At 37.5% G+C, this 22,330-nt stretch overlaps 1 protein-coding gene across 2 annotated transcripts; it reads left to right on the forward strand.

Annotated features, from left to right (window-relative positions):
• Window positions 1-11,920: 11,920 nt before the first annotated feature.
• LOC107781843 (high mobility group B protein 1-like) lies at window positions 11,921-15,598 on the forward strand. Of its 2 annotated transcripts, none has more exons than XM_016602638.2 (8): window positions 11,921-12,060; window positions 13,132-13,218; window positions 13,418-13,537; window positions 13,630-13,687; window positions 13,782-13,826; window positions 14,081-14,161; window positions 14,280-14,369; window positions 15,250-15,598. In XM_016602638.2, the coding sequence occupies exons 2-8, from the start codon at window positions 13,148-13,150 to the stop codon at window positions 15,298-15,300; spliced, it is 516 nt and encodes a 171-aa protein (XP_016458124.1). In that variant the 5' UTR covers window positions 11,921-12,060; window positions 13,132-13,147; the 3' UTR covers window positions 15,301-15,598. The 2 variants fall into 2 exon arrangements, with proteins under 2 accessions (XP_016458124.1, XP_016458125.1); XM_016602639.2 differs by having other exon boundaries at window positions 13,136-13,218.
• The last annotated feature ends 6,732 nt before the right edge of the window (window positions 15,599-22,330 follow it).

Raw genomic sequence — 22,330 nt, forward strand, 5'->3', positions numbered from 1 at the left:
TTTCATAGGTGGTTCAAACAATTTGTAAGTATATCCTTAAAATATTCTAACACTATGTAGGTAAACAATGTTTGGAAGTTATGCTAACTTATGAATTTTGTTAACAATATGTAGGTAAATGATCCAAATAATGGTGTAAATCAATTTTTGAAAGATATATCTTGGGGACGTGGGGTTGAGGTCACAACATATTCCAAGTACGTTGTGAATGGTTATAAGTTTCATATAGAGGGTTGCTCTAAAAATAAAAAAAGCAACAACAGTGGGGTGTGGGTTCAAGGTGGTGATGGCAACCAAGTTGGAGATATTGATTATTATGGTGTGCTCAAAGAAATAATAGAACTAGAATATTCAGGTAGGCCATTTAAGAAAATTATTCTCTTTAGATGCAAGTGGTTTGACCCAAATCCAACAAGAGGTACGAGAGTACACAATCAATATAACATAATTGAGGTTAATCATACGAGGGAGTATGATCGCTATGATCCTTTCATAATTGCACATAATGTTAGGCAAGTGTATTATGCTCTTTATCCATTTCGGCGGAATAAGTCTGATTGGTGGGTTGTAATCAAAACTAAGCCTGTAGGTAGGGTCAAAGTCGAGAATGTGTTGGATGTTGCATATCAAAACGATATCTCCAGTGTTCACCAAATAGTGGACGAACTTTTAGAAAATGATTTGGAACATCCTGAACACATATTGGAAGAAGTTGATATAAATGAAGTAAGAATTATAAAAAACGAGGAAGAAGAATCAACTGATGAAGCTCAAACTAGTGAGGAAGAAGAATTCTCTGACGAGGAAGAATAAGTTGATGAGCTTTAAAAAGTTGGTTTCTTCGATAACTCTCGTTTATAGATAGTTTCCTTATATGTTTCAATCTAAATATGTATTATATTATGCAGATGATAGGCAAGGGTCGAGGTAACAATGAAGGTAGTGGTTCTCGGGGTCGAGAAAAGGCTAGGAAGCAAAAGAGGAGGGTAGAAGATACTACTCATCAATCTTTTCCACCATCTTCTGATTTGCCTATCACTATGCCACAGCCTCTACCCCATGGCTATACTGAGTTGCCACAACATCACCAGCCCTACACCTTCGTGCAGACCCCGGGTGTTTCTTCACAGGGCCATCGAACTGTGCGTCCGACATACAGTCCACCTGCCTCACTACCACGTGGATCCCGCCCAGCAGCATCATATGGATCGCATCGATCCATGTCACAGCCATATGGATAACAGTCATTAGTGTCACAGCCAGTCGGGTCACAGCCACTCGGGTCACAACAGTCAGTATCACAGCCACTTGCGATCCGTGCAGCTATGTCGCAGTCACAGGGATCACATCTATCGTCATCAGCGACTCCACCTATTGGAGGCCTTCGCTTGCGGGATAGTAGCTTTGACCCCCTACTCATTCCACACATGCCTCTGATACACATGTTTCGGACGATGATGCTGCTACTGCTACTGACGAGGAGGTGCATTATGATCAGTATGGCAGGATCATCATAGTCCCTGAGGGTGATGGGTAAGAGTTATTTGTTATTTTTATGTTTATTTTTTTGTACAGTTTTTACTAAGATATTAATTTGTTTTATTTATTAAATTGCAGGTTCCTCCCGAGTAATATTACTACGAGGATAATCACCAAAGCAACCAGAAAGCTTTATGATGTCCCTTATGTGTCTTGGCGTGAATTCCCATTCTCACTGAAGGAGGCAATTTTCAATTAATTTAAGGTATAAATGTTCTTTTAAGCAGTATAATTATTTATATTTATGATATTTCTATATAATATTTAACTTTTGAAATACAGAGCAAGTGTGTATGGGAACACCAGTATATCGCGGACGTGGCTGCAAATTTTAATCTCAAAGCTCGCAAGCGGTTGTCACATTCTTTCTCCATAGCTAGACAGCTGAACCAGAAGCCTGGCTGGTTGCTTCAGGAGTTTTGGGATGATTTGCAAAGGCAATGGCTTACTGCAGAGTTCTTATAGAAGAGCGAAAAGGGAAAGAAAGCTTGCGCATCTGAGAAGGGAGGATCATTGCACACTGGAGGTGCGGTCAGCCAGGGGACAATAAAAAGAAGAATGGTACGTAATTGCTTAATTTATTTTAATTTTCAAAGTATATCTATTCTATTTATTAATTAAAATTTATGAGTTTTCAGGAAAAGAAGTTGGGCCGTCCGATGAACCAAGATGAGCTATTCAGGGAGACTCATATTGTGAAGAAGAAGAAAGAGACAGATCAAGAAAGGTGGGTCGAGGGACGTGCCTCGACTGTACATGTAAGTTTTCACTTTTCATTAAGTATTTTCATTTACTTTTATGTAAATTTTGAAATACTAATTCAATTTGCTTTTTCTTATAGGATCGCTTCAGAGTTGAAGCTGAGGAATTCATACGCAGCCAGCCACCTAATGAGTCGGGCACGCCATTCCAACTTTCGGCCGAGGATGTTGAAAGACTATGGATGCGGGCTGCAGGCGGTCCAAAATGGGGGAAGGTATACGGCCTTCCTACTAAGACATTCCATCGCTATAAGTGTGGAATGCAAGGAATAGGGACTTCTTCGCAAGCCGAGCAACTTGATGGGGAGAGCCTCTCCGCTATGCGGGAGACTGTGACAAAGCTCACATCCGAGCTAGAAGCGTCCAAGGAAAGAGAAAAGCTTAGAGATGCTCAGTATATTGGCGTGGTCGCTCAGTGCCAGAGCATGCAAGAGCAGATCAAAAATCTCCTAGCTGGATCTTTTTCGATTCCCCGGTCTCGGCCATCATCGCCAGAGGCTCCCCGTCCCCGTGCTCGTTCGTCCCGTCCTCCAAGTGGTCGTTCCTCCCGTCCTCCCGGTGATCATTCTTCCCGTCATCGACAAGTAGACCCTTCTCAATACCGTGATGATGATGAAACTTCATCAGACGGTGATGATAATGATGTACCAAACAATGAATGAATTTTAGACAATTTGAACTAGACAAATACAATTTGTTTTCCATTGGGTTGTAATAAGAGTTAACTTAGTTTGGTAGTTCTATTGAAATTTACACTTTCTTGGTTTTAATGTAGCTTTTAATGTTGTTTTTGTGTTGTTGTTGTTGTTGTTGTTGTTGTTGTTGTTGGGTTGTTGTTTGGTATTGTTATTGGAATTGTTGTTTGAATTGTTGTTGTTGTTGCTTGTTAGGGTTTTGGTATGACTGGCAGGTGGTGTAGCTGCCCAAACAGGCAGTTTCTGCCAAAATAATACACAGAAAAGCGACCAAAGTTGGTCTCTATTTGGTCGCTTTTCATGTTAAAAAAAATAATTTTCTGGAGAATAGCAACCAACGTTGGTCGCTATATACCCAGATTTCTACAAAAAGCGACCAAACTTGGTCACTATTTCATTAAAAAAATAAAATTTCTTGTGAAATAGCGACCAAATTTGGCCGCTAATATTTAAAAAATAAATTAAATTCATGTATTTAGGGACCAAAGTTGGTCGCTAGTTTAATAAAATAAATAAATAATTGAATAAAAAAGCGACCAACATTGGTCTCTAGTTTCCAGATTTTAAAATATAATATTTGGATTAGAGACCAAAGTTGGTCGCTTTTTAATGATTAATAATAAATAAATAAATAACGTATTTTATATTTAGAGACCAACTTTGGTCGCCAAATTTATATTATTAAATTAATAAAGCGACCAAAGTTGGTCTCTATAGTCAATATCCGGAAAAATTGGTCCATTTAGTTTAGAGACCAACTTTGGTCCCTAAATAAAAGGAACCATCAATATAGCTACCAGGCCCCTGTGGTCGCTTTTTGGTCGCTTTTTAGCCCAATAGCGATCAACTCTGGTCGCTTTTTGCGGTCGTTTTCCCCCGGATTTCTAGTAGTGTATACTTCACCCCTATCCTTCGAGTACCAACTTCAAGGTACAAAGTTCTAACCTTTCCTCTATGGAATTAACTCCCACTGGGTGAAGTTGTTAACATATTCAGGACTTAGATATGCGAAAGGTTTTTCAATTTCTTTAATTCGCCAAATTACACAATTGGGTCAGTTGTTGGTTTCTTCTTAAGCTTTGTTTGGGTTAGTTGTTGAACTTGATATGGTGTCCATCTCATTCAAATGATTTGGTAGCCAATTTTGTTGACTTGGTTTGGTTTGGTATCCAACCTTGTTGAATTTGTATAATTTGGTAGCCAATTTTATTGACTTGGTTTGGTTTGGTAGCCAACCTTGTTGAAATTGTGAAAAAGGTGTGTAAATTGTCAAATATTGTAGGCTTTAGAGAGTGATGTTTTAGCTATAAAAGGAGAGCTTTAACTCTCATTTCTACACACTAACAAAGAGAGAAAAGAGAGAGCAATGTATTCCATAAACTATAAGAAAATAGTTTGTGAAGAAAAATAGAGTGTGAGAGATATTGTACTGAGGTGGAAAAAAGCAAAAGAGTGTTTATTTCTTTTGAGGGTGTAGTGGTCTTAGGAGTATTTTTTACTCGTTACTACACAGTGTAAAATTCCTCGCTATAGTGATATCAGTTGCTCTTCTTGGCCGTGGTTTTTTCCCTTATTCAGAAGGGTTTCCACGTAAAATCTTGGTGTCATTATTGCTGCATTTCTATTCTTGCTGATTTAACCATAACTTAGTGTTCTGCGTTTATCACTAATACCGTGAATACTATTTTTAAGGGGTTTATTCCCAACAAGTGGTATCAGAGCCAAGGTTCTATCTGAGTATGCTCTGTGGTTGCAGCACAGTCTGAACTTCCACATCAGAAAAGAATTACTTTGGTCTCCTAATAAATAGTATTTGTATTTGTGATAAACGATGGAAGCCAACACTAGTAGAATAGTTACCTTGAATGACACAAATTATGCCATTTGGAAGGGCAAAATGGAAGATTTACTCTATGTCAAGAATTTTCATCAACCTGTCTTCGCCACTGTAAAGCCTGATAATAAATCAGATGAAGAGTGGAATCTGTTACACAGGCAGGTTTTCGGCTTTATTAGACAGTGGGTTGACGATAATGTTTTGAACCATATTTCTGGGGAGACACATGCTCGGACCCTATGGGAGCACCTTGAAAGTTTGTATGCTCGGAAAACTGGAAACAACAAGATTTTTCTGATAAAGCAGATGTTGGGTTTAAAATACCACGATGGTTCCGCGATGACAGATCATCTGAATAATTTTCAGGGGATCATGAACCAGTTATCTGCTATGGGCATTAAATTTGACGAAGAGATTCAAGGCTTGTTTCTACTTGGTTCCCTACCAGATTCTTGGGAAATTCTTAGAACTTCATTATCAAATTCTGCTCCGGATGGTGTGATCTCTATGGATCTTGCCAAGAGCAGCCTTCTAAATGAAGAGATGAGAAGAAAATCTCAGGGTTCCTCCTCATCAGATGTCTTGGTGACTGACTCTAGGGGGAGAAGTAAGAATCGGGGTTCTCAAAATAGAGAACATAATAGAAGCAAATCCAGAAGCAGACTTAAAGATATTGAGTGTTATCATTGCGGGAAGAAAGGGCACACAAAGAAGTTCTGCCGGATTTTGAAAAAGGAGAATAGAGACAAGGAAGAACAGAAAGAAGATGGCAATCGTGTGGCCACTGTCACTACAAAAGATCTTGTTACAGTCCTTGATGCGGATCTGATAAATATTGCTTGTGATGAGTAAAGCTGGGTTGTGGACAGTGGTGCCGCATCTCATGTGACATCAAGGAAGGAATTTTTCTCATCATATACTCAGGGTGACTTTGGAACTCTGAGTATGGGTAATGAGATTGTATCTAGGGTGGCTGGTGTTGGAACGATTTGTTTGGAAACTAGTATTGGAACTAAACTAGTTTTAAACAATGTAAAGCATGCACCTGATGTTCGTTTGCACTTGATCTCTGTTGGTATTTTGGATGATGAGGGATATGTCAGTACCAATGGTGCTGGAAAGTGGAAGCTCACTAAGGGCTCCATGATTGTCGCTCGTGGGAAAAAGCGTCGTGGTCTATACTGGACTACGGCTTCTACCTGTGTTGATATGGTGAATGCCGTTGAGAGCCATAACTCTTCAACGTTATGGCATAAGAGGCTTAGCCACATTAGCGAGAAAGGACTAAATGTTCTGGCCAAGAAGAAATTGTTGTCAAATTTTGAAAGTGCAAAATTAGAAAAATGTGAGCACTGCTTGGCTGGAAAACAAAAAAGAGTTTCTTTCCAGTCTCATCCTCCTTCAAGAAAGACAGAGTTGCTTGAGTTGGTGCATTCAGATTTATGTGGTCCAATAAAGACAAGAACTTTGGGTGGTGCACTTTATTTTGCTACCTTTATTGATGATTGTTCAAGGAAACTTTGGGTCTACATCTTGAAAACTAAAGACCAAGTGTTGGGTGTCTTTAAGCAGTTTCAGGCTTCAGTTGAAAGAGAAACTGGAAAGAAGCTGAAGTGTATTCATACTGATAACGGTGGTGAATATTGTGGACCGTTTGACGAATACTGCAAACAACAGGGTATCAGACACCAGAAGACTCCTCCTAAGACTCCTCAGCTTAATGGTTTAGCAGAAAGGATGAACAAGACATTGATGGAAAGAGTCAGATGTTTGCTTTCTGAAGCAAAGTTGCCGAATTCCTTTTGGGGTGAGGCTTTGTTGACCGCCTCACATGTTATTAATCTATCCCCTGCGGTTGCTTTGCAAAGTGATGTTCCAAACAAAGTTTGGTATGGCAAGGATGTCTCCTATGACCACTTGAAAGTGTTTGGTTGCAAAGCTTTTGTACATGTGCCTAAAGATGAGAGGTCAAAGTTAACTGCCAAGACAAGGCAGTGCATCTTCATTGGTTATGGCCTTGATGAGTTTGGTTACAGGCTATACGATCCAATTGAGAAGAAGGTTGTGAGAAGCCGTGATGTTATCTTCGTGGAGGATCAAACTATTAAAGATATTAACAAAGCGGAGAAGTTAAAATCTTCAAGTTCTAAAGGTTTAGTTAATCTTGATCAAGTTCCTCATACAAATGGGGATGACACTGGTGGGCTCAATGATGATGGTGATGCCCAGAACCATATTCCAGATCAACATATTGATGGTGATGGGGATAACAATGCTAATGTTGATGAGGTAGATGCTCCTACTCACGAAGCTGTGGACGAGTTAGATATTCCACTCAGGAGGTCTTCTAGACCTCGTACTCCTTCCTCCCGTTATTCACCCAATGAATATGTATTACTCACTGATGGGGGAGAACTAGAATGTTATGCGGAGGCCATAGAAGATGAGCACAAGGATCAATGGATTGAAGCCATGCAAGATGAGATGAAATCTCTGCATGAGAACCATACTTATGAGTTGGAGAAATTGCCTAAGGGCATGAGAGCTTTGAAGAACAAGTGGGTGTTCAAAGTTAAAGCCGAAGAACATAGTTTGAAGCCCAGATACAAATCTAGATTGATTGTCAAGGGATTTGGTCAAAGGAAAGGTATTGACTTTGACGAAATATTTTCTCCTGTCGTAAAAATGTCCTCCATTCGGACAGTTCTTGGTTTGACTGCCAGCCTTGATTTGGAGATTGAGCAGATGGATATGAAGACTGCTTTTCTTCACGGTGACTTAGAAGAGGAGATTTATATGGAACAACCTGAAGGCTTCAAGGCAAAAGGTAAAGAAAATCTTGTATGCAAACTTAAGAAGAGTCTATATGGATTGAAGCAAGCTCCCAGATAGTGGTACAAGAAGTTTGAGTCTGTTATGGGGGAGCAAGGCTACAAGAAGACTTCTTCAGATCACTGTGTGTTTGTACAAAGATTTTCTGATGACAATTTTATCATCCTCTTGCTATATGTGGATGATATGTTGATTGTGGGCAGGAATTCTTCTAAGATTGACGAGTTGAAGAAACAGTTGAATAAGTCTTTTGCAATGAAAGACTTGGGGTCATGCTAAGCAGATTTTGGGCATGAGAATTACTCATTCGAGAAACGAAAGGAAGCTTTACTTGTCACAGGAGAAGTACATAAAACGTGTACTGGAGCGCTTCAATATGAAAAGTGCTAAGTTGGTTCGCACAACTCTTCCTGGTCATCTGAAGTTGAGCAAGAAGATGTGTCCAACAACAATGGAGGAAAAAGAGAGAATGGCCAAGATTCCTTATTCCTCTGCCGTTGGAAGTTTGATGTATGCAATGGTATGCACTCGACCAGATATTGCTCATGCAGTCGGTGTTGTTAGCAGATTTCTCGAAAATCCAGGAAAAGAGCATTGGGAAGCTGTAAAGTGGATACTCAGGTATCTAAGAGGAAGCTCACGTGAATGCTTATGTTTTGGAGGATCAAATCCAATTTTGAAGGGCTATACAGATTTTGATATGGCAGGTGACCTTGATAACAGAAAATCCACTACTGGATATTTGTTTACTTTTTCAGGGGGAGCTATATCATGGCAGTCGAAGTTGCAGAAGTGTGTCGCACTATCTACAACTGAAGCGGAGTATATTGCGGTTACTGAAGCTGGCAAAGAGATGATATGGCTCAAGAGATTTCTTCAAGAACTTGGATTGCGACAGATGGAGTATGTTGTCTATTGCGACAGTCAGAGTGCAATAGACCTGAGCAAAAACTCCATGTACCATGCGAGAACAAAACACATTGACGTCAGATATCATTGGATTCGTGAGCAAGTGGAGAACGAATCACTTCAAGTCAAAAAGATTCACACGAGTGAAAATCCTGCAGATATGTTGACCAAGGTGGTACCAAGAGACAAGTTCGAGCTATGCAAAGAACTTGTAGGCATGCACTCAAACTAGAAGATAGTGCTATCTCCTCTAGATGAATGAGACTGGAGGGGGAGATTGATATGGTGTCCATCTCATTCAAATGATTTGGTAGCCAATCTTGTTGACTTGGTTTGGTTTGGTAGCCAACCTTGTTGAATTTGTATAATTTGGTAGCCAATTTTATTGACTTGGTTTGGTTTGGTAGCCAACCTTGTTGAAATTGTGAAAAGGGTGTGTAAATTATCAAATATTGTAGGCTTTAGAGAGTGAGGTTTTAGCTATAAAAGGAGAGCTTTAACTCTCATTTCTACACACTAACAAAGAGAGAAAAGAGAGAGCAAGGTATTCCATAAACTATAAGAAAATAGTTTGTGAAGAAAAAATAGAGTGTGAGAGATATTGTAATGAGGTGGTAAAAAGTAAAAGAGTATTTATTTCTTTTGAGGGTGTAGTGGTCTTGGGAGTATTTTTTACTCGTTACTACACAGTGTAAAATTCCTCGCTATAGTGATATCAATTGCTCTTCTTGGCCGTGGGTTTTTCCCTTATTCAGAAGGGTTTCCACGTAAAATCTTGGTGTCATTATTGCTGCATTTCTATTCTTGCTGATTTAACCATAACCTAGTGTTCTGCGTTTATCACTAATACCGTGAATACTATTTTTACGGGTTTATTCCCAAAAGAACTGACATCCACATTTACTTTGAGTCTGATCAACATCTTTTCTGTGTCCTACGAGTTATATGCTGCCACTGTTTGGAGTTAGAGTTAAGACTGAAAGAGTGTTTGCATGTAAATACCGGCCGATATTTACTCTCTTCATGTGATGCAACTTTTTTATGCAGGGAACAAGAAATTAAGCTGGTGAGGAAAGATCTCCGGGAAAAGATATTCTGGGAGATGAAGATTGAGAGTATGAAACATTAGTTAAAAGATCCCCAGATAGGAGCTTTGTCAGGATAAAAATACACGGCGTTTGTGGTATCTTTGGCCGATCATGAGAAGACAGGCTCAATACATATCACACAGAGTGCTCTCATTCATAAATGTTGCAAGGATTGACTATGATTCTTTTTTTGTTTTTGTTGAACAGTTCTTTGGAATTACAATTCATTTCTTTTTTTGTTTTTGTTGAACAGTTCTTTGGAATTACGATGTAAATGTTGAAGTACCTATATTCTTTTTAATAAAGAATATTTTACTTATTTCATGTTTTGTGTTTGTATCAAAGTTATTCTAAGCTCTAAAGTATTGGACAAGTTCAGATGTACTGGTGTGATAAACAGAGTTAAATATAAGTAGACAAATAAGTAAATAAAATAATGATTACAACCGCCATTCTGAGCATAACTATTTGGCACAATTGTGGCGGTTCAAAACAGCCATAATATGCAAATTAGAAACCGCCAGTTTATCAAAAAAAGAATATGGCGGTTTTCCGAAATCCTCCGTAATATGTTATTGGCGACCGTAATTCTGGCGTTTCAGTAAATATACAGAAATAACCGCCATAATAACACTTCTTTTTTGAAAACATAGATGTGATTACATGAAAGGAAAAATTAAAACGAAGAAGCATCTACCGAAAGGTTATAGAATACTTATTTATTAAACATAGAAATATGATCTGACACCTATATGTAGTTGAAATATCTCCACGTGTTCAACTTTGAAACCTGCCACAAAATATTTCGATTGTCCTTGCTTGCATGCTATTACTACCTAGTTTGCTAGTCCAACTGCCACGCTCCCTACCTACTTTCCCATGCATCTTTTCTTTATTTTAATTTTAATTTTTATTTGGGGTTGGTTATTTGCTTTAAATCCGATTAATTCACATTCGTGTAACTTAGGACACAAAAGAAAAAAGAGCGGTTTTACCAGATATTTTTTCATTTCTAAAATTCAAAATTCAATTTTTTATTATATTTGGTTTTCAATGTTAATTCTGCATTGTTTGCATTCCTAATGCAACATTTACTTCTGATATAAACTTTCGAACTACTAATATCTGCATAATTCATACAAAATTTTTATTTAATGTTTCATAAAAATTAAAAAGTAAAATAAGAATATTCCTATAAAATGATAGAATGAAAATACATGTAATAGTGCTACAAAGATTGTAATAATTCTGGACCTTTCTTTTTAATAATTTTACATAACAATTCATGCATTATTATCTATTGCTTAAGAAGTATTTACCACATAATAAGTCCAATACCGTGAATCAAGTTGAAGGATTAGGAAAGGTAATCACAAAATTAGCATAAATAAATAAAGTATTTGATTACAGATATCAAGAAAAAAACATTTTGAGTAATAAATTAATTTGTTGGTGGTAAAAAAAACATAAATTTTTATATCGTTCATGTCACTTTTAACTGGTTATATTTATTATAACTTGCATTAAGTTATATAGAAAATCCGTATATTTGTTAATATGAGATAGAATGTAGCGTACAAAACATGTGTATTAAGAACATGTTAATATGGGATAGAATATGATACATTTTAATTGTTCAGAAAATTGCTTTCCATTGTTAATAGTACTAATTGATGTTTTGTTACAGAAATTACTTACAGCTGCTTTTTAAAAGATGATAATAAAACCTATGGCCGAAGTCCGATTACACACTTTTGTTTTACGGAAATCCATTTACCCCTCGAACTAAGTGGAATAATCTCCTTGAAATTTCATAACTAGATTATTCTTGAGAGGTAAAATACATTCACCTGCATGTTATCGTTGTTGCCGAATTTTTAAGAAAAGGACGGTATATTTTCGAAAAGAAAGGAAAAAGAAGTTAGTTAAGTTTATATTATAATTAATTAAGTGTCATATGCAATAAAAAGATGACATATGTATATATAATCAAATTTGATTTTTTTTTTCTAACACAAAGATAAAATTAACCCATAATGATTGAGAAAAAATTACCCATCTAAGTCAAAACTACATTTTTTAAAGAAATTGTGGCTTTGTTATATGGGAAGAAGAAAAGAAGTAAAAGAAAAAGAAAAAGGCTACAATAGTAATCAAATTTTTTGGTTTCACTCTTTCGAAGAGCGTGAAATATACACACTTTGCACGTCATATTTAGTGTGGTAATAATTTCATTTAAAAGAATTTAAAAAGAAAAATGTAAAATAATGCCCGGTTAGTGAAATGGAGTTCACTTTTGTTATTCGGTCGTGTACAAAAGTAGCAGCTTGATTCTTCTCTTTGGGCTTTTGCTCTGTTTTCTTCACTTTCCCTTCTGCCCATCACTTCTTATCTTCCTGGTATTCTCCTCTCTTCCCTATTCTTTTTTCTTCATGTTAATACTTGTTGCTGTAGATTTCACGGTTCTAAAGTTAGTAGCTTGTATTTTTCTTAATTCAATTTTGTATTGAGAAGAATTGTATACTTATTCAATTACCCATAACTAAATACTTAGTTTCCATGATTAAAACTGGTTTCTCAGAAATAATCACTTACTATATTTTTTTTTTTTGAGAATTTTCATTTTGTTTGTTGTGGTTGATTTTGTTTCTGTTTTCTTATTGAGGGAAAGAAATGAATTGCCAATTTGGTCTTCTTAGGAAGGTTTATTTGTTGTACAAGTGGTGGATTTTTTTTTTTTTGACTTGGGTGTATATGAAATCTAGCTGATAATTTTTTTTAATTGTTTTTCCATTTTTAGAGGTATACTCCTTCTGTTCCAATTTACGTGACAATATTACTGTTTGAAGATGGGACCATGCTAATTTATTACTATTAATATGACTTTTGGAGTATTAATTTTATGTAATTTTCAAATATCTAAATTTAATTCCAAAATTTGAAGGATCTATGACTGAGATCACATACAAAATTAACAACTTTGACTCTCTTACTCCGAACCTTGCCACATAAAGAGGAACAAAGCTAGTGTTACTTTTTCTGGTGAAAAATGTTGACTTTATCTCTTTCTGAGTCTTGTCTTCTTATTGGTATATTTGTTGCAGTAGTTTTGGTTTTACTTGCTTTTGTTCATTTAAATTGATATTGTGATCATGCAGGGAGATATAACATAGAGATTTAAGTTATTTCAAATTATTAGAATACTTCTTTGTTAAGGTTCCGGGACAGGATATAGCATTTCCATGGGAAAGAAAAGGTCAGACTTTAGGTAATTATTAGGGGAAAAAAAAATATATACTTTAAGTTAAAGAATAAATCTTTTTGCGGCCAGTGTCTCCCTTAAATTCTTATGGTATTTTGGAACGCTTTGAGTGTTCAATGTGCATTTTTCATGTTGTTATGTATAATACTGTTCATTGATATAATATCACAGCGATGGGGTTTTAACTTAGGCTGCTTCTTTTGATTAGGCAGTTCTAAGTTACAATGAAGGGTGGAAAAGGAAAAGGGGCGTTGAGAAAAGAAACAAGGTCGGCACTGAAGCCTGTTGAGGACCGGTGAGTAGCGTTCTAAATTTTGTGAATCTGGCTTTATGTGCAAGTATTTCCAGTGTTGGTAACTTGATGTTGCATAGACCTTTCTGCAATTGTAGCTGATGCTACGACTTTTCGGGAATGAAGTTTTTGTGATTTTGGTTTTGATATTTCGTGTTGGCACAGTGATTAATTAGTGAATGTCTGTCTCTCTTATTTTCAGAAAGATAGGGAAGAGAAAGGCCACATTGAAGGACGATAAACGGAAGGCCAAGAAGGACAAAAAGGCCAAGAAAGATCCTAATAAGCCTAAGAGGCCTCCCAGTGCCTTCTTCGTATTTCTGTAGGCTTCGTCTTTTATAATAAATTCTAGATTCAGTGGCATATCTATTGTTGCGTGATATAACCAACAAATGATCATGTATGCTACTGCAGTGAAGAATTCAGGAAGACGTTTAAAAAGGAAAATCCTAACGTGAAGGCTGTATCAGCTGTAAGCTTTTTATGGTTATTTCATAAGTATTGCCTCCTTTTAATAGCTGGTTCTGAGCAACTGATTTCTTCTTGGTTTAATGTCATAAATGAAGGTCGGAAAAGCTGGAGGAGAGAAGTGGAAATCTATGAGCGCAGCTGTAAGTAAATCAATTCATTTCCGAACATTAGTGATTCAAGCAGCCAACTTGGCACACTCATAATGTCATACTGTTATGCTGTTATACCAGTTAAAGGTCGAAAAATTCTTTCAGCTTCTCATTGAAATTACTTGGCGGCAGAAATATTAGCATTTATTTTCACAATAAAGATGGATTCTCTTTTTTTATGGGACAATATCTACTCATATTAACGTAATGAGGTCGCTTATAAGGCTGGTTTTACGTATTGAAAGGAAAAAGCACCATATGAAGCCAAAGCAGCAAAAAGGAAATCAGAGTATGAAAAGCTCATGAATGCTTACAACAACAAGCAGGTTAACTTATTGTAACTTGTTTCCTTTTCAAGATTCCTATTATCTATGCACAATATCAGTCATCACTATAAAGCTAGAAAAGGGAGCTTCCTTGTTCTAACTTCATCAATTGAATTAGCCGGAAAGCTCAGACGATGATGGCGAAGAAGAAGAATCTGAGAGGTCAAAATCTGAGGTACATGATGAAGATGCAGAGGGCAGTGGGCAGGTATTATTATTTTTCAGTCCTATAAAGTAGTCTTAGTGTGACCTATAAGTCATGTGTTCGAGCCGTGCAATCAGCCACTGATGCTTGCGTCAGGGTAGGTTGTCTACATCACAGCCCCTTAAGGTGTCGCCCTACGTGAAGCGGGATGCTTTGTGCACCGGACTACCATTTACGGTTCTGTAGCGTTTTATTGACTCTGTAGTTATGAGTGCATCAAATAGTTTTTGAGTATATGTCGACAAGGCTGTAGTTGGCTCACAGTTACCCCTTCTTTAAGGGTGTTAAAACAAGAGAGTTGCTGGGTCATAACTCTGCATCCTTAAGGGTGTTAAATATTGGGTTTATTGATCCTTCTAGTTGTATTTTTAGGCCCTTCTCTTTGGGGTGGGTAATGCCTTTTTTGTCTTTGCTGATGCGTGAGGCACATTTTTTATTGCAAAAATGGATGAGGGAGCAGATCTTCGATGTAAAAGTTCGAATATTGACGTTTTAGGATTGATTGATCCAACATGAATCTGTATAGTTTGAGAGACATTTAATACTAGAACCTTGTGCCTGAGAAGCCAAGTCATGACAATTATCATGGATGCCGAGGGGTTTCGACAAAATTATTGCTAAATTCGTAATAGATTTGATGTCAGATGTGTGATTTGAATCTGCTCTATGAAATCTGAGAAGGCAAGCAATATAGCACCTATCCCCTATTATGAAGCTAGTTGTTAATTAGTGTATAAACCATTTATGCCTGTTCTCTTTTGGGATTTGGGATTCATTATCAGAGTTGCTGTGCTCCTTTAATGGTGCATAGTTTTGTATTTCAAGTAGACTCATTTATCAACAATGTTTCATATCGGACTTACTAGTGCTCGACAATCTGTAGGGTGAAGAAGAAGAGGAAGAGGAAGATGATGAAGACGAGGACGATGATTGAAGCTATGTGCTTCAAACACTTAGTTTTTGTACTTATTGCCATCTGACAAGGGTAATCTGTAGGGTGAAGAAGAAGAGGAAGAGGAAGATGATGAAGACGAGGACGATGATTGAAGCTATGTGCTTCAAACACTTAGTTTTTGTACTTATTGCCATCTGACAAGGGTTGAGTGACTGTATGTGTTTATGCTGTATTTTCTGTTACCTAGTTTGGGTCACGGGGTCTGCCGAAACACTTGAATGAACTTGTATATGTATATGATGATACGTAATATATATATGGCATGTCTTTTATCTGACTTCAGATCTTTGTTGATTCTTCTGCAAAACTGTATTTTCTTACAACTATCTTGCTACGTAGTACGCGTGAATTTATCTGCACTCTTGAGGTAAGAAATAATTGTTGATCAAATACGACATAGATATTTGAATTGCCACATGTACAAGGACGTAAGTCTAACTCTGTTCTTCCAATTTTAAAATTCATATTCCCCAAATAGCAGCTTCTCTAATCGACCCTATTTATTGCATTGACTACGTCTCAATTACATACTAGTTGGATCGCGATATGAATTGACTCGCTCTTTGATGTTTTATACTTCAATACCACACAAGAGGAGGTGATTTGTGTGGTACCCAATTTTCGCTTAACTTGATTATAAAAGGACCTAGTTCTTCTATGTGTTCCAACTACTACTGTTGCGGAATAATAAATACAGAAAATAAAGAATACAGATATTTTACATGGAAAATACCTGGCTCAAAAGGTGAAAAAACCACGACCTACCTTCCAGTAAGATTTTCCCAAACTCTCCACTAAAATCACTGAGCCAAAAACTGTGTTTACAAACACTCTTTTGTAAACCTAGGATTAACTCTAACCCCTTTGTGGCATACAACCTCAACTGTTGCGACAACTTCAAGTTAACTCTAATTTGAAAACTCTAAGTACCTAATACAATTGCTTCTAAATAAGCTGAAAGGTACAATGTAAAGTCACTTACTACAATTGAACTAGAATAAAAGATAGACACTTGGAACTGGTTATTCTATCTGGCTCAATTCACGTTTAACTTATGTTTATATGCATTACCTATAAAAGAAAACAACACTAATATTTAAGGAGTTAGCAATTAGAGATTGACTAGGATACAGATGCTACTCTTCCATGGTGGAAGAGTTCTAGTTGATCTCATACTCTAACTCTATTTTTTTCCTAAACCGTGTTCTCTTTGTGTAAGGAGTCTTTCTCCTTATCCAATATGCAACCTTTTCGATCATGATCAGGAGATAATACTTCTGATATGTTAGGTTTATCTTCTTCACATACATCTCACATGTTTGAGTTGATCATAACTGTGCTTTACAAGATGGACCTAGTCCATGTCTGAGTTCCTTTGTCAGTCTTCAAAACTTCACCTTTACTTGGGCCAACAAAATCCTCCTTTTTGATGATGACAAACTCTGTACTTTTCACTCACTTAGGCCCGGTTAGAACTCAACTTTTTCATCAATACAAAGTTAGAAAAATTTACTTATCATCAAGGACCAGGTTCAGTAGGTTATACACATCACTTATTCAGAATATATAAAGCACAATATCTCTTCCCCCTTTTGGCATCATCGAAAAGTTGCATAAACAAAGTGTGAGTCCCAGAATTTTAACAATTACTCATGGCCACTAGGGCAACTGCAAGTGCAATCATGGATTAATCATCAGTAATTAAGCAGACATATTCAAACTATCAAGGAAATATTAACAATCAACAAGAGCAAAAACAGTAGATGTCATTGAAAGAAGATATGTTGCTACCACAATCCACAAAAAAGAAAGCAAAAAAATTCAAAACATGAGCAAAATAAAGAGAAATCCCTAATCTGGGTCACTGGTGGTACTAGACAGGTTTAAGACCTGAAGGCTAGAAGTCTTAAGGCTTGGGGGAGCTAGAGGGTTGGTTTTGGGCTTGGAGAAGGTTCAACATATTTTGAAGAATGCCATCATTCTTCTCCTTTTCCTTGGTGAGCTTAGTTCTAAGAGCATCCCTCTCATATTCAACCTCTGCTAAGCGAGCCTTTAGCCTAGCTAATTCAGCATCCTTGGCCCCACTTTCCTGAACTAGAGCCCTGACTTTACTATTGATAGGTGTCTTCTTGGATGAACCAGGTTCATTAGGAATGACATTGACTGGATAGTCACAGGCAATCAAAGTATTTATGCCAAAATGGTCTTTGCTTGTGGCCATTTCCCACTTCTTCAAAGGCACCTTGCACCGATCCAGAACAGTAGTCAGAATAAATTCATAAGGGGTGGAATGGGCCTTGGAGCCATTGATAACCCTGTCCAGTAGCTTGATGATGAATGCAGGCCAGTTGATTTGTCTTCCACTTTCAAAACACTCCATCAGAACTAAGTCCATATAGTTAGCAATGTGCCTTCTTTCCTACCTGGGCAGTAGGCACTTGTTACAAATTCAAAGAGGACTTTGTGTTGTGACTTCATTTCACTCTTGTGCACAAACTTGGTCTCATTCACTTCTTCAACATCATAGAATCTTCTAGTGATTTCAAGGGCAGAAGGAAGGGAATCCAGACTGGGCCATCTTTGCCTACTGTAGTCATCATATTCCTCAGCAGGGATGTCAAGAATCTCACCCAGTTTCTCTGCATCTAAGTCACCTGAACTCCTTTTACTTGGCTGGTAACTCTGCCATCCTTGACCTCTGCATTGTCCATGAATTCAATGATTTCATTTCTAGCTAGCCTTTTATCCATTTGAAGGACCATGTCCTTCTATCCCTGAGAAACTAGTGCATCAACCAATCGAACCATTCCTGGTTCCACCAAGTCTTTCAGCAATCTACCCTTCAGAATTTTTCGTTTGCCAAACTTGGCACGCTTGTCCTGTTCACCATCAGACTCACTCTCTTCTTCACCACTCCATTCTTAATTCTCAGCAATTTTAACTGGTTTGTTTTTCACTGCAGACCTTGTCCTTTTGGCCAATGAAGATTCAACAGCCTTAGACCTTGATGGAGACTTCTTGGAAGAAGTCTTGGTCTTTTAAGGCTTGGAGGTCTGAACCTCCACAGTTGTAAGTTCCTCCTAATGGACCTGTTCCATCTCCTCAACATCAACAGTCTCAGAAGGCTCTACAACCTTAGCTTTTCCTTTATCTATCCTCTTCTTCTTGCTTTCAGCCAAAGCTTTTTTTAGTTCACTCTTACTCTGTTTCACCATACTTCTTGTGGCTCTCCCCTTAGGCAAGGGAGTTTCAACATTTGTTGGGGAATTGGCCTTTCTTTTCTTGGTATTCTTTGTAGTGCTGGGAACCTTAGGTGTTGGTGTTCTCTTTTTCTTGGGATTATAACTGGCACCTACTTTCTTGAGAAGATCTGCTAGGGTTTCTTCAGTAGATGAACCAGGTTCATCCACATGAGAACTTAAGTTTACCAAACCCTCAGCAGCCTCTCCTGATCCACTTTTCCCTGTTTTCTTGCCAGTTCTCCTACAATAATTTCATCCTCAGTCCCAAATTGCTGGTCTAACCGTCTCTGAGATGGATGATGACTCAACCATTTCTATCCCTTATCCCCTCACATCACAACTTGCACCCTCACTTTCTTTTTCTTTTTCATTTTTATTTTTACCTCCTCTCCTTCTCAACTCAGGCAGTTCTATGTTTCTAACAAACCCAACAAGAACAAACCTATTTTCTACACTTTCAATCAATACAGAACGTACCTTAGAAGGGGAACTCTGAATCTTCTCAGAGTCAGAAGACGCAGGTCCTTTCCCCTCACTTGCAGACTTAAAAAATCATCTGAGTGTTCAGATTCTTGGGCTTGGGTAGCCTTCAATTGTGTGTTCAATCTCTTCGACAGTGCACCTGTAGCTACAGTTTTACGAGCGAGCATTTTAACACATCTCTTCTTAGGCTGGGGGTTATACTGGGTGGATGAGGTATGGAGGAATCAGAAGGGGAGAGTTGTGGAGGAGTGCCTGGATTATCTTGAGGGTTCGACATTGTAACTGATATCATGAGAGAGTTTGTGAGTTTGACTTTTGGAAGAGAGAACAATTGAGGGTGAAAGAAATTTTTTGACGATTTGGAATAATAAGGGTGACAGAAGGTGATGATGAGTTTTTAAAGAGAGAAACTTATTTAATGACTAACGATAGCTTTTTGCAGTCAATTAGAGGTCTAATCAACCTGAAATTTTAGGTTGAATGAGCGGTTAAGCTTCCCTGAATTTTAGGCATTTTATGTGGTGAGAATTCTAGTAGAGACGAAACTGGTTAAAAAATAAACGGATAGGATTTTTTGATGTTTTTGAACATAGGTAGGGCTCTGCTCATGATTTAAATATTTATATTTCTAATTATGCAGAGAATAGAATACATACCTCGTTATTCAGATGAACCAATACTGATGAACCAGGTTCTTCATTTAGAATCCTCTTGATCATGCTCAATTTATCAAAATAGAGAAAATTTTGTTAGAGATCGGTGAGTCATATCAACACATGTCACAGGACTATACTATTTACAGTATGAAACAGAGTAAAAATTAATCTACATATTTACACAAGTTCCAGATTTCCTAGCTAAAAAATTAATAATTTTTTTTTCAAATTTTTCTTAGGTGATCTTAATCATCCCTAATTCTAACCTGTTCCTTTCAAAGTTTTCTCTACTCAGTGCTTTAGTAAAGATGTCAGCAATTTGTTTATCAGTAGCATAGAATTCTATAGTAATCAATCCTTTCTCATAGTTGTCCCTGAAGAAGTGATGTCTAACATCTATGTTCTTAGTCCTCTTATGATGAATTGGTTTCTTAGTCATACTAATAGCACTAGTGTTATCACAAATGATGGGGATGCAACCAACTTCAATGCCAAAATCCACCAGCTGCTGTTTGATCCAAAGCAGTTGAGCACAACAAGAGCCAGCAACAACATACTCAGCCTCAGCAGTGGATAAAGCCACTGAATTCTGCCTTTTAGTGGCATATGATACCATACATGAACTAAGAAAATGAGTCATACCTGAGGTGTTTTTCCTATCCATAAGGAAACCTGCATAGTTAGCATCATCATATCCTACTAGATTAAATTTACTACCTTTAGGGTACCAAAGGCAAAGGTCAGTAGTGCCTTTCAAATATCTCAATATCTTTTTGACAGCAGTCAAGTGGGATTCCTTAGGATTTGCTTGAAAACGAGCACAAAGCCCTACACTGAAAACAATGTCAGGTCTGCTAACAGTAAGATACAGAAGTGAACCAATCATACCCCTATACAACTTCTGATCAACAGATGAACCAAGTTCATCTATGTCTAATTTAGTAGCTGTTGCAATGAGTGTGTCTATTTCTTTTGATTCATCTATTTTAAACTTCTTAATCGACTCTTTTGCATATTTCTGCTAATGGATCATTGTTCCATTTGGGTTTTGTTTGATCTATAAGCCTAAGAAGAAGTTGCGCTCACCCATCATACTCATTTCAAATTCACTCCCCATTAATTTAGCAAATTCCTTACTCAGTTTTTCAGTGGTTGCCCCAAAAATTATGTCATCAAAATATATTTGTACTACTAGTAGATCCTTACGTTTTTCCCTAAAAAATAGAGTGATGTCAATCTTACATCTTTTGTATCTATGTTCAAGCAGGAATTTGGATAGACGTTCATACTATGCTCTAGGAGCCTGCTTGAGTCCATATAAGGTCGTGTCCAATTTGTATACATGATCTGGACACTCCTTACTTTCAAACCCTGGAGGTTGTTTGACAAAGACTTCTTCCTTTAAGTAGCCATTTACGAAGGCACTCTTCATATCCATTTGGTGAAGGGTAAATTCCATGTGTGCTGCAAAGGCTATGAGGAGTCTTATTGCCTCCAGTCTTGCAACTGGAGCAAAGGTCTCATCATAATCTATGCCCTTCTCTTGGCTATAACTTTGGACCACCAGCATTGCCTTGTTCCTTGTAACCGTTCCATCTTCATCAAGTTTGTTTCTGAAGACCCATTTAGTGCCAATTATTGATCTGTCCTTGAGTCAGTGACCAGATGCCACACTTGACTTCTTTCAAACTGATTGAGTTCATCTTGCATTGCATTCATCCAGTCTGCATCATGCAAAGCTTCAACAATATTTTTAGGTTCAATAAGAGATAAGAATGCATCAAAAGCTCATAGATTCTTTAGTTGAGATCTGGTTTTAACTCCAAAAGTTGGATTAGTAAGGATGTTCTCAATGGGATGGGAACTTTGATACTTGTAAGGTTTCAAAACCAACTAATTTCTGTTTGGAGTTTCTCCCATGTTCCGTTGTTGAGGAACATGCTCATGGGCAGGTTCCATTTGGAAATTAGATTCACTTCTTCTTTGTTCAGTTCCCTCTGCCAGGTTGCCCTAGATAGAAGAACCCGTTCCATCACATGTTCCTTTTTTTAGTGCAGCTTCAGTTTGAGCTGTGACTTCACTTAATTCTTTTACCAGCCCAATAGCCTCATCTTCATGTTCCTGTCTCTTAGAACGAATGTTAGTTTCATCAAAAACTACATGTACACTTTTTTCTACACACAAAGTTCTTTTGTTGTACACTTTATAAGCTTTGCTATGTGAAGAATATCCCAAGAATACTCCATCATCACTTCTGGGATCAAACTTACCTAGGGAGTCCTTTCCATTATTGTGCACAAAGCACTTGCATCTAAATGCCCTAAGATGAGATATATTCGGTTTTCTCCCTTTAAGTAACTCATAGGGAGTCTTCTCTACAAGAGGTCTAATCATGCATTTATTGATGATGTAACATGCAGTATTTACAGCTTCTGCCCAGAAGCTATGAGGTAGTTTACTAGAAAGAAGCATAGTCCTAGCCATATCTTCAAGAGTCCTATTCTTTCTTTCAACTACTACATTTTGTTGAGGAGTCCTAGGGGCAACGAAATTATGATCTACACCATGCTTAGGGATGGAAAACGGGGCGGGGCGGGGCGGGTTTAAGCTTATGTGGGGCGGTACAGG

This window comes from Nicotiana tabacum, chromosome 10 (genome assembly GCF_000715075.1).
Source record: "Nicotiana tabacum cultivar K326 chromosome 10, ASM71507v2, whole genome shotgun sequence".
NCBI lineage: Eukaryota > Viridiplantae > Streptophyta > Magnoliopsida > Solanales > Solanaceae > Nicotiana > Nicotiana tabacum.

Bases quoted from the DNA above. Each gene is read 5' to 3' on its own strand.
- LOC107781843 (XM_016602638.2), top strand. From the start codon at position 13,148: ATGAAGGGTGGAAAAGGAAAAGGGGCGTTGAGAAAAGAAACAAGGTCG. The intron at 13,219-13,417 runs GTGAGTAGCGTT...TCTTATTTTCAG, and splicing joins CTGAAGCCTGTTGAGGACCG to AAAGATAGGGAAGAGAAAGG. The intron at 14,370-15,249 runs GTATTATTATTT...GACAATCTGTAG, and splicing joins ATGCAGAGGGCAGTGGGCAG to GGTGAAGAAGAAGAGGAAGA.